Source organism: Sinocyclocheilus anshuiensis, unplaced genomic scaffold (assembly GCF_001515605.1).
Source record: "Sinocyclocheilus anshuiensis isolate Anshui unplaced genomic scaffold, SAMN03320099.WGS_v1.1 scaffold1371, whole genome shotgun sequence".
Lineage (NCBI taxonomy): Eukaryota > Metazoa > Chordata > Actinopteri > Cypriniformes > Cyprinidae > Sinocyclocheilus > Sinocyclocheilus anshuiensis.
The window spans coordinates 163,096-175,183 of record NW_015539833.1 but is presented as its reverse complement, the minus strand read 5'-3'; the positions used below and the strand labels follow the sequence as shown (position 1 = coordinate 175,183).

The following is a 12,088-nucleotide window of genomic DNA, read 5'->3' as shown; positions in this document are numbered from 1 at the left end:
AGTACTTTTACTATACTAAACTGGTATACTTAAAGTCTGCTAAATTGGAACAACTAATTTTGTACTTAATGTACTGTAATTGTGCGGAAGTAGTGCTGAAGTCCAACTAAAGACATACTGAAGTATATATGATTGTGCTAAAGTGGAAGTCTTGCAAGTATACTTCAGGTCTTTTTTTGGACGGTTCATTGTTGCATGAGTTGCATTAAGTTTTGTGTCCCAAAAATATGCAGGCTTGGATCTGTATCTTGAAAAAAAATTCAGCTGATTTGGGGGGAAAAAAAATATATCAACAAAATATCAACAAAAATTCTCTGTCACATAGTTTTTTCACAAAATATGAATGAAGATTTAGAATATATATAAAGTCTTGCAAGTATACTTCAGGTCTACTTTAAATATCTTGCATTTAAAGACGGATATTATTCAAAGATCATACAATCCTCATCAATAGTGACATTAAAACACATTTTAGGCATAATGTTAAGAAATGAGCATTGTGCAATAAAGAAATACTCCAAATAAATTTTCATTATAATTTAATATCAGTAAGTCTGAAGTGATGTCAATAAATATGTTAATGGATTTGAAGTATACTTAGTATGAAATAAACGTAAATTATGGCATAGGTTTTGGTACTAGGGTCTAGTAAAACACCCACAGATATAGCAATCATGCATACATATCTTTTTTTTTTTTTTTTTAATTAGTAAGAAATGAGTATTGGATTTCACTGTGCAATGATGTAATTTTCATGCTTGGGTAAACTTTTTTTTTTACATCTCAGTTAAATTACATCATTGCATATATATGAAAGAGACAGTTGGGAATACAGAGATTTTACTTATTTAATGCCCTCCTGTAACAGTGCCTTTTGTTTATGGCTTTTATACTTTCTAGGCTGTTCATGCTACTGTTTTAGCCGGTTTCTCCACAGGCGTAGTTTTCCTTTGAAGCACCGGAGCATTTGGTTGTAATGAGGGAGCCGCAATTAGCGTCAGTCCCAAAAAATGAGGCTGCAGTTGGGGGCGGGGTGGGTGCGAGACTTAATTTAGCCGAACTGCACGGGCATGTTGTGTGAAGATGGATCTGTTGGGGTTCCTCCCCCCCGCAGGGTCGAATTCGCTGCTATCAAAACACCATCCATTATGGCTCTGACAGCTCCTCCTGGGGACCTGGGCTCTGCTAGACCTACAGGGAATTTCCGTCCTTGCCCATGAAAAGAAATGGATGCAGAAAAGAAAAATGTTGGGGAGAATGAAAGAAAGAAAGGAGAGGTGATTCATCACGGCCAGACTTTTTTGGTAAACGCAGAGGGGGGGGGAGGCGAGGAGGAGACGCAGAGATGAAACGGAGAGCCTCGCTTTGGGATGCGCTGCAAAGTTAATGAAAATCACAGTCGGCCTGCTGGGTCTTTGCAGGAACATCTTTTTAAAATGAAAACCCGTTTCATGCAGTGTCGGAGAAGCTACTTTAAAACTAGCTTGCCAAGTAACGAGCTACTCGTAATTTAGAGTACAGCTACTATAAAGCTATCCATTTGAGAAAGTAGTTTGCTACTGTGAGCAAACAGAAGGAGACAACACAGGTAAATGACGGTCTAACAGAGCTTTATTACAGGCTTCAGGAGAGAGCAAGAGATGATCACAGGTGAGATAATATGGCTGAGAATCTTGAGCATAGACTGAATAGTCACTGTGGGTCTCTTTGCATGGTGAGGCTGAGACAGTGTGCTGGGATGAAGACAGACGATGATGGCAGACAACGAACAGGTAGGTAGAGCAGGTAAGCAGCCAGGTAAGTCGATACACGCTAGTGAACAATAAGACCAGACACTGAGGTGGCGATGGGAAGGTGGTTAAATACTGAGACTGATGAGTGCTGACAGGTGAAGAGCATCAGAATTCTGGTGGAGCTGAAGGTTAAGTAAACCTTACAAGTTAAACTTACAAGTTAAGTAGCTAACTACATAATACCTATTAAGTTGTATTTTATACCAAAACATAAATAAAGGATGGATAATAATCAGGGCCCGTATTCACAAAACATTTTATCTTACCACTAAGAGTTCTCCTAAATAGCAGTAAAAGTTTTTAGCTAAGAGTTTCCTCTTAAAACCTATTCACAAAGCTGCTGAGACAAACTTTTACTAAGGAATAGAGAGAAGTCTTAAGCTCAGAGTAAGGGGGCGGGGTTGACCTCGTTGCTATGGATGATGTCAGCGTGCTTACTAACTATGCACACAGTGATTGGCTGATAGTCTCTGTCAGAGATTTATTCATGCAAATATTGTAGAGCGCAATATTATGTTGCCGTATTCAAATAAAGGTTTAAAAAATAAAAAATGTTAATTGCCACATTCAAATTGGGCCTGGCCCTCCGTCCCTCCCCCAGTTCCGCCTCCACTCCACCACCCTCCTGGACTTGTTGAGTTTTGTTTGTGTTTGTTTGGGCGTCTGAAGCCGCCCTTAGAGGGGGGGATATGTAATGTGGGGTTTGGTGTTTGGGTTTTGCTTCATGTTCATGTTTTCCATATCTTTTATTTTGTAATTGTTCATGCTGTCAGTGTCATGCTTCCCTTGCCCTCTTGTCTTCGTGCTATTGGTTCCTCTGTTCTTTGTGTCATGTTCTGATTGGTTGTCCTAGTCATGTGTCTTGTTTCCCATTGGTTTGTTCTTGTCATGTGACCCTCGTTGTCTGATATAAGTAGCCATCATTTTGCCATTGTCTCTCGACGTGTATTGATGTTGTAACCCGCTGTCGGTGAGTCTAGTCTGTTCATGCCTAGTCAAGTTAAGTCAAGTCTGTTCAAGTCAAGTCTGTTCCTGTCAAGTCAAGTCTCGGATTATTGTTTGGATATTTGAATCACACTGTAAATAAACTGCACTTGGGTTCTTCACTATGCTCGCCTTCAGTGGACTAATTCGTTACACCCCTTTAAGCTAAGAGCAACCTCATTGCTATGGATGATGTCAGTATGCTTACTAACTATGCACATAGTGATTGGCTGATAGGGGAGTGGTCTCTGTCAGAGATTTATTCATAGAAATATTGTAGAGTGCAATATTATGTTGCCATATTCAAATAAAGGTTTAAAAAAAAAAATGTTAATTGCCACATTCAAATAAAGATTTTAAAATGCAGGATAAGTGTCACTAATTAAACAAGTATATGTTCAGCTTATTGTCAGCCACTTACATGAGGCTGTATGCTTCTCAAAAACAGTTAGCGGATATGCATATAAACAGCCTTTTAATTAACAGAGTAGAATAATCCTAGCTGAAAGTAATACATGCAAACATAAAAATAAAAAAAACTGGATGCAAGAACAGCTGTTACTTCTTGCCCAACTGGTTAGTGAAAACAAGGATATAATCAAAGGAAAATTAGGAGTTGGTGTAACCTCCAAAACCAAAGGTGATACCTTTTTAAAAGCTCATTATCATCAAATGTTTCTAAAATGTTTATGTTCCGTCAGTTAATTGCCAGCCTCTTACATGTGTGCTCCTCGTAATTTTGCATATATGCATATAAACAGCCTTTTAATTAACAGAGTAGAATAATCATGGCTGATAGTAAGGCGTGTAAACGTAAAAGAAAACCAAACTGTACGCAAGAACAGCTGTTACTTCTTGCCCAACTTGAAAACAACAGTCATAATACCCTAGTGATTAAGTCTATACCTTTTTAAAAGCTCATTATCATACAACTTTTCTAAAATGTTTCTGTTCCGAGGCAGATTGCCAGCAACAGCCATTTTAGGATAGTTTGTGACTTGGTCTTAGTGACTTAGGAGTCCTCTTCACTATTCCTATCGTTTCACAGATTTAGGAGTTAGTTTTAGCGCTAAAACACTTTGTGAAATAATCTTAGAGCAAAAATGTAGAAGTCCTACATTTAGGCCTGACATTCAGATTTCAGATATACATTTGTATTTATATAGAATTATATTTTAATAAAAGATATATTTATGTATCAATTCTTAATTGTAATACTTTGTGTGTTTATACACACACATTGTTTAAATATTAGTATATCACTTTATATACTTAATATATAATATGATATATTTATATATTTAACATATAATATTACCATGAACAGTATATGCCCCAAAATATGCAAAAATGTTAACATATTTGGGAAAAAATAATATATGAACACATGAATAAAAAATTTAATAATACATTATACATAAAATATATTAAAGTTTAATATCTTTATTTATAAATATGCGTATATGTATATAGTAAATGCCCAAAAATATTAAAAAGTATTATATTAACTATGACAGATTTTTACATTTTATTATTTTCATCTAGCTTTGTTTTTTGGGGTTGTGACCCACCAGTTGAACCACTGGTATAGTAGAGTTTAGGGAGAGTTTAGTCTAAAGTCTAGACGCAGTGTTTGAGTACAATACAGAGACCATCAAACACACACACACACACACACACACACACACACAGCTGCAGCGGGTGAGGCTGGGTGTGTTTTAGACTCGTTTTTAAGTACCGTTCACCCTGAATTACCGATCATTAGAGCTCTAACAGTTTTACTGCCTCTGTAAACAGGATAATGACCCCACACTCACCTTTAACTCTTCATTGAGTTTCACAGGACACACACACACACACACCTCCAGCCAGCATGGCTCACTCGCTCGTAAAGTTACCCACCATTTGCTACCAGAGCTCTCGGCGTGCAACAGGTGTTAAGAGAGAGTCATTCATGGGTGAGGTGTTTATAGTCGCTGCTGTAAAACTCCTGCTTCAGGATCAGTTTAATACGCACGCCTCTTTATTTTAGATCTTGTTGAGCTTTAGATGGCTGACCTGGGCTCAGTTGTTGTCTAATTACAGGTTGAGACCTCCTCTGTCACTGTGTGCGTATCCTCTGGGTTTAGAGAAAGGCTTTGGTGGTTGCTAGAGCCGTCACCCTTGGTTACAGGATAGCAATTTGTAATGACTTTGTGGCTTGGTGTCTAAATCCCAGCTGGCAGCTCTCCGATTAGCGCATGGGCTTTCCTTTAGAATCTAGGGCTTTATTTGCCAAGATACACAAGGAATTTGTTTGGCTGCACATGCAAACACAGTACAGACACGAAACACAGTTCAACGGAGGAAACTGGAACCTGATTCTTCAAGTCCTATTGATTTTTGTGTTGTTTCTATTATTTTATTTACACTACTGTTTGGAATAATTATGATTTTTAAATGTTTTTGAAAGAAGTCTCTTCTGCTCACCAAGGCTGCATTTATTTTATCAAAAATAAAGTAAAATCAATTAAATTGTGAAATATTATTACAATTTAAAATAACTATTTTCAATATATTTTAAAATGTAATTTATCTTGAATGTAATTTAATAAATTTTTATTAAAATACATTTGAATAAATTTTAAAATGTAATTAATCTTAAAAAAATCTAATTATGTCTTTAAGATGAAAAAATGTATGTAAATCTCAATGTTTTTATATAATATATAATATAAATTATTAAAATAATTTATTTTTATATATTAAATTACATGTTAATATGAGATTAAGTTTTATTAAATACATTTTAAATAATTGAAATTAAATAATTGAAATAAAAAGTTTAAAATGTAATTCTTCTTAAAATATCTTAATTATGTAAATCGTAATTATTTCTAATATATATAAAATATGTATGTATAATATATTATCATATTTTATTGTTTATGATATAATAATATTAATAGATAACATAATCATATTATTTATTATATTTTATAATGTATTCATTATAATTTTATATATTATTCTCAAATATGTTAATACATTTGCATATTTTTGGGTATATACAATAATACAGTAATATATAAGCATATATAGCACAGCAGATTTGTTCAGTGTTGAATTGTGGAGTGAAGGTACTATGTGTTTCTTTGCCTCCTTCGTGCATCAGAAAGGGCCCCCAAATATTTGACTTGCTGCGTAGTGTTGTTATGTGTTTGGCGTGCGTGTTGGGCCGTGTACGAGTGTGTGTGTGTGTGTGTTTGGAGTGAACAGGCAGAGGCATGAAGCTCGTAAACTTGGTCTCGTGGTGAGAAGAGGGGTTCAGTGAGGGGTCAGCTTTTAACCCCCTTAAAGAGTGGGACGGGCCCGGCCCCGCTGGGGATACGGCTCTTATCTCTGATTGGTCAACTAACGGGAGGAGCTGAGAGAGATGCTCACAAAAGTGTTTATAGTACCTGCTCTGAATGTTCGACCTCTAACGCTGCTCTTCATGTTTATCTCTGGTTTTACTCTGCTTTTAATGCAGCATTAATCGAGAGAAGAGCTCCTTAAGCTGTGGTGTGCAACATAATATGTACAATTTATTATAAAAGCCTATAAAATACACATTTTAATTGGCATTTTTATTTTTCCATGTGATCTCCATAAATTGTAATATAGTTTTGTGTGTTTAAGACTCCAATACATAATGTACAGTACATTGCAATGTGAATAGTAGGATGCTTGGGAAAAAGATGATGCATTTTTTTATGTCTTTAATGCTCACCTAGGCATCTATTTGAATACAAATATAGTAAAAACAGTAATATTGTGAAATATTATTATTTAAAATAATTATTTTCTTTGTGAATATATTTTAAAATGTAATTTATTCCGGTGATTCTCCTCACCCATGTCTCTAATGTCATATGGTCTTTAACATTTCAGATGGTGACACCTCTCACAGAGTGTGTAATTCACTTCCTATGAATTCAAAGTAGAACTTCCCCTTCTTTGTGAAGGTTAAAATGGAAGCGAAGCACCTGGGGTGATGCAGAGCGGTCATTAATCATGTGTGGACTTGTGCCCTGGCACTCGGAGGTCAGAAGTCACAGGGAATTTTTTAGGCTGAGAAAGAGCAGAGCTGTGCCGCTGCCCGGGGTGTGAGGTCAGGGGGTCAAAGGTCAAGCGTAGCATGGGAATAAATGCAGAAAGCATTGAAGTTCTGTGGAACGTGTTAATTTATGTTCTGTGTTAAAATAAACTAGTGTTCTGAAAATTTGCCAGCAATAGCATGTTGTGGGTGGTTGCTATGGTGTTGCTAAGTGTTTCTTACTGGCACAAATCTCTCAGCTTTGTTATTCTGGTCTCTAGTCTATTGGATTTTTCATCCACAGTCATAAATCTGATCATTTTTAGACTTAATAAGCTGCATGATTTGAGGAATCATTCACGTCTGGAGCATAAACGGTGCTGGATGAGTTACATGCCAAAGTTTAATACTCTGGGTTTGTTCAAATCCATAATCATAAGTATGAGCAATAATTTTAATGATGTTTGCCTTTGATAGAAGCCAGCAGCATTAATAGAACTTAAATGTGCTTTTATTGTCTTTTTTTATTTTTTTTTTTACTGTTTTCAACCCTGTTCTTTCCTTTGCTTCATCAGGTTTATCAACGCCAGGAGAAGAATAGTCCAACCGATGATCGACCAGTCCACACACACACACACACACACTCACTCACTCACTCACTCTCACACAGATGCACACGCACACACACTCACTCACTCACTCTCTCTCACACACAGATACACGCACGCACGCACACACTCACTCACTCACTCACTCACTCACACACAGATGCACACTCACTCACACACAGATACACACTCACACACACACAGATACACACCACACACACACACACACACACACACACACACACACACACACACACACACAAACAAACACACACACACACACTCCTCAGGATGAAGTGTGATGCATGTTGGTCTGGTGAGGATTAAGGCTTGCTGCTTGCAATGGACCTCAAAGACATTTGTCCTAACAGATGCTTACGAAATTATTTTTCAAACTTTTCTGACCCATTTTTGTTGCTTGGTTTCAGTAAATGGTCTGGGTGAACTGGAAAGGGAGTGTTGTTAGCATCGCATCTGTTTACACATTTCCTCTGGGAAGCGGCTGGCGTAGTAATGTCTGACCTTCTTAACTGTCTCTTGTGTGTGTGTAATGCATGCATATGTGTGTGTGTGTGCGTGTGCAGTAGGTCACGGTGGCCCGTACACTCCTGATGGTCAGCCAGTGGGTGGTTTTGTAATGGACGGGCAGTCACACATGGGCATCAGACCACCAGGTACATCAAGCCTGTCTAAATATTCAGATGTTTGAGGGACAAAATGAACATCCAGCCTGAAATGAAGTCAGCAAAGCACTGCTTGATTTATAAAATGCTCCTGAAAAGGATGATTCATCCCAAAAACTAAATCAATATATAAGAAATAATATTTTGCCTTAAAAAAAAAGAAGCCAACAGTTTGATGTGGTATTTAGAACATTTAAGCACACTTTACCTCTCGGTTCTCATTACTGTACACAAAAAATTAACACTTTTATTCAGTAGTGATGCATTAAATTGAAAAGTGTTAGGACAGACATTTATAATGTTACAAATGATTTCCGTTTCAAATAAATGTTGTTCTGTTGAATTTTAATATATATAAAATTAAAATATTGTTATCAAATATAATCAGAAGTATGCAAAATTCCTAAATGAAAACTTTCTTTACACAGTATTTACTAAAAATTCACCAGAAACATTTGAAAATAAAATGTGAAAGGTCCGTTGTCAAGGCTGTTGGTCGATGTTTTTGTGAATATATTATATAGTGAATATATAATAGCTGAGAAATGCATTTCATGCATTAAAGTCTCTCTCTCTGTCTCTGTCTCTGTCTCTGTCTCTCAGCAGCTCTGGGTGGTCTTGGGGGAGTGAATATGGGGCTGGAGAGTCAGTGGCACTACATGTAAATACACCCCTGGCATCCTGCTGAACACAGCAGAGCAGAGGTACCATACTGCACCAGGCATTCCCCTCGAATGAAAGCAGCTCTCACGGCTGTTTGCCCCAGCTAACAGTCATACTTCTCTCACGTTTCCAATGATTTTTCAAAGTCATCAAACAGAGTAGCATAGTATGTTTCACAAGGAAATACTTTCTCAGTGTTTAGACTTCATGAAAATGTCATGTTTATTCAGTGTGTTACTTGCTGTTTCTTTGTGAAATTTACTAGCAGTCCCCATCCAGTAATTCCACCGTCACATGGTATTAACCGGCCAACCTGATTAACTAGTCACTTAATTACTCAGTGGAGACAGTTTATGACATCGGAATCAGTTAATGTCTCAACCCACAGGAAAAGATAAAGATGAAAGCGGCTGTTTTGATGGAAATGTCGGCTGAATTGATTTGCGACAGCGCCGTCGCCAGTAATGTTTCCTCATAAATTATTTCAACTCTTTTTCCATTACAGAGTCAGGCGTTTTGGCGAGAGGATCGATCCTTTGCTCACGTACCCGGAGTTTTCGGATGGATTCGGAAATTGGATTTTGACTTGCACCACCATGAACGGCCTTTATTCAAATACCCTAAAGAAACCCCTACAGCTTTACTCTTGGAACGAGGTGCCGTCCTCGTGATACAGACGCTTTCAAGATGGCCACCAGGACTCACGTTCCCTGTGATGGGCAGATCAAGCGTATCAGGACAGAGAGAAAACAATACAGGAAAAAGAAATGCCTCAACACCTGGACGGAGAGATTCCTTCATGTGACCTTTCACCTGGAACCAGGTGAATCTTCAAGTGGCCTGAAAGGCCCAAAAAAAAAAAGTCTCATGTTTCAACTCAAGTGCCACCTGAAATAAAGAGTCATTATTCTGCAGACAAAAACCCGGGAGTATTTTTGCAGCGACAGACATCGACGTCACCCTACCACACGTCTGCGTCACACTTCGCAGGCATCTGTTACAGGAGTTCTCGATCTAATCTGTGCAAAGCAATTCAATACAAAGCCGTAAATGTATATAATGTTGCTGGATGTGTCAAACGTGATACAGAAAAGGTTCATAAACGCTGGTATTGCCCGATGAATGCAACTAAAGGTTTCTCACACATCATTTACTGCAGTATAAATGCACTCAGATGCATCTGGACGGTCAATGATTTTGAAAGGTACTAATGATTGTTTTGGATTTGACTGACGTGAGCTGAGCTGTATATTCACACTGTGCGTGTGTGTGTGTGTGTGTGTGTGTGTGTGTTTGGTTTTCAGTGAGTGTGGGTTTATTCACATAAAAATTCATACCTCAACACGTGTTATATCATTTTTGTTGCACGTCTGCTTCGATTAATTGACTGTGTTTGGAATGGACTACTAGTGTACTGCTTTCTATACAGTATATTATGTACAGTGCATACCAATTTTAATAATAGTGCACTACTGTTCAAATGTTTGGGGTCACTAAGGTTTTAAATTGATTAAAAGTGACAGTAAATACATTTGTAATGTTACAAAAAATCTATTTCAGATAAATCCTAAAAAAAAAAAAATGTATTATGGTTTCTACAAAAATATGAAGCAGCATAACTCTTTTCAACATTGATAATAATCAGAAATGTTTCTTGAGCAGCAAATCAGCATATTAGAATGATTTCTGAAGGATCACGTGATACAAGACTGGAGAAATTATGCTGAAAATTCAGCTTTGCATCACAGGAATAAATTACATTTTACAATATATTCACATAGAAAGCAGTTATATTGATTTGTAGTAATATTTCACAATATTACTGTTTTTATTGTATTTTTGATCAAATAAATGTATCTTTGGTGAGCAGAAGAGACTGCTTTCAAAAACATTAAAAACTCCAAACCTAAACTTTTGAATGATAGTGTATGTAAAACAATATGCAATTATCAATGTTTCAAACAGATGTGACCTTAGTATGTTTCTTTCGGTATCAACTCAAAAATATGTTTAACTTCAAATTTTATCCAGTTTTGTGTAAAATTTGCTTTTATTGGAAGTCTAAAACTCTGTCAAGAGTTGTACCAAATAATTCTAAAAACGGTTTACCAAATAATGAGAATAATGAGACAAGAAGGCACCATGTCCAGAGTACTTGTCACACTGAATATGGAAGGTCAAATTGAGCACATTGCATTGTGGGATACAGTGTTCCACTGTGTGGCTCAGTTAAATACTACACATTTTGGCAAACATAGTATGTATTCTATGCATACTGTATATTATTTACCTACTATTTACTGGAGAAATAGTAGTATGCTCCTATGTTGCTCTGAACAGCCTTTGCGTTGTTGGTAAGTGGACTGCACACTGGAGCCGGTGTGTATCGCCCTCTGTAGGGCACTTGAGTTACTGCTTTCTCCGGTGGTTTGTATTGTAGATGACATGTTCTGGTTAAACTGAACATTTCATCAACAACTGGGGTAAACTAATGCCTAGTCAATGTCCAGACAAACATATATATGCACATTCTCACCTGAAATGAACTATTTCCTATAGAATAGGAAGGAGGATTTAACGAGAGAAGGTGGCTTATGAACATGGGTTGTGGTATGAAGGTGAGTTATGGTCAGAGAAATTAAAATGTCTGGGTCGGATTTAATGCTTGATCCTGCTCTTCTTCCACTTTCCTGTTTAAACTCACTACCAAAACAAACCCGGCATCATCTCAACACAGGAGAATCTTGAAGCTTATCCAAAACCATGTTTACAATTCTGGCAAACTGTTTTACATTGACATATTTTACTCTGAAACAGCCTTCCTGTTTGCATTATGAGTGCATGTTTCAGATCAGTTATTCCTACAGACCTTTAGCTGTACAGGAGTACTGTATGTTTAATGAAATCTACAGTATTTTAGGATGATAAAAAGTTTTTGCATTCTGAATGCAATGCATCCAGAAATGTTACTTTTAAACACTGCATTATATATATATATATACACACACACACACACACACTATGATGTTTTTCAGTTTTTTTTAGTTTATTTATTTTATTTTATATATACACTATATTTTATTTTTTTTTATATATCTGATGTTTATTTTTAAAAATATAGATTTTTTTTTTTTTTTTACATTACAGTAATGAGTAAGAAAATGTGCTTAATTGTCATAAAAAAATGGAGATCTTTTCCTTAAAACAGGCTTCATTGTATTTCAGCAAAATATAATTTATTATTTGACGTTACATCAGCTCTGAATGATTAACAATTACATGTTTTAACCATTTAAATCA

The 12,088-nt window shown here is 36.5% G+C and overlaps 1 protein-coding gene across 1 annotated transcript in view; it reads left to right on the top strand.

Annotated features, from left to right (window-relative positions):
* LOC107684297 (homeobox protein Meis1-like) overlaps nucleotides 1-10,115 on the top strand; it is a 20,548-nt gene extending 10,433 nt beyond the window's left edge. Inside the window, exons 9-12 of the mRNA XM_016480535.1 lie at nucleotides 7,312-7,462; nucleotides 8,021-8,116; nucleotides 8,729-8,829; nucleotides 9,294-10,115. Coding sequence (XP_016336021.1) covers nucleotides 7,312-7,462; nucleotides 8,021-8,116; nucleotides 8,729-8,790 — 309 coding nt within the window. The 3' untranslated portion in view covers nucleotides 8,791-8,829; nucleotides 9,294-10,115. The remainder of the gene's footprint in view (nucleotides 1-7,311; nucleotides 7,463-8,020; nucleotides 8,117-8,728; nucleotides 8,830-9,293) is intronic.
* The last annotated feature ends 1,973 nt before the right edge of the window (nucleotides 10,116-12,088 follow it).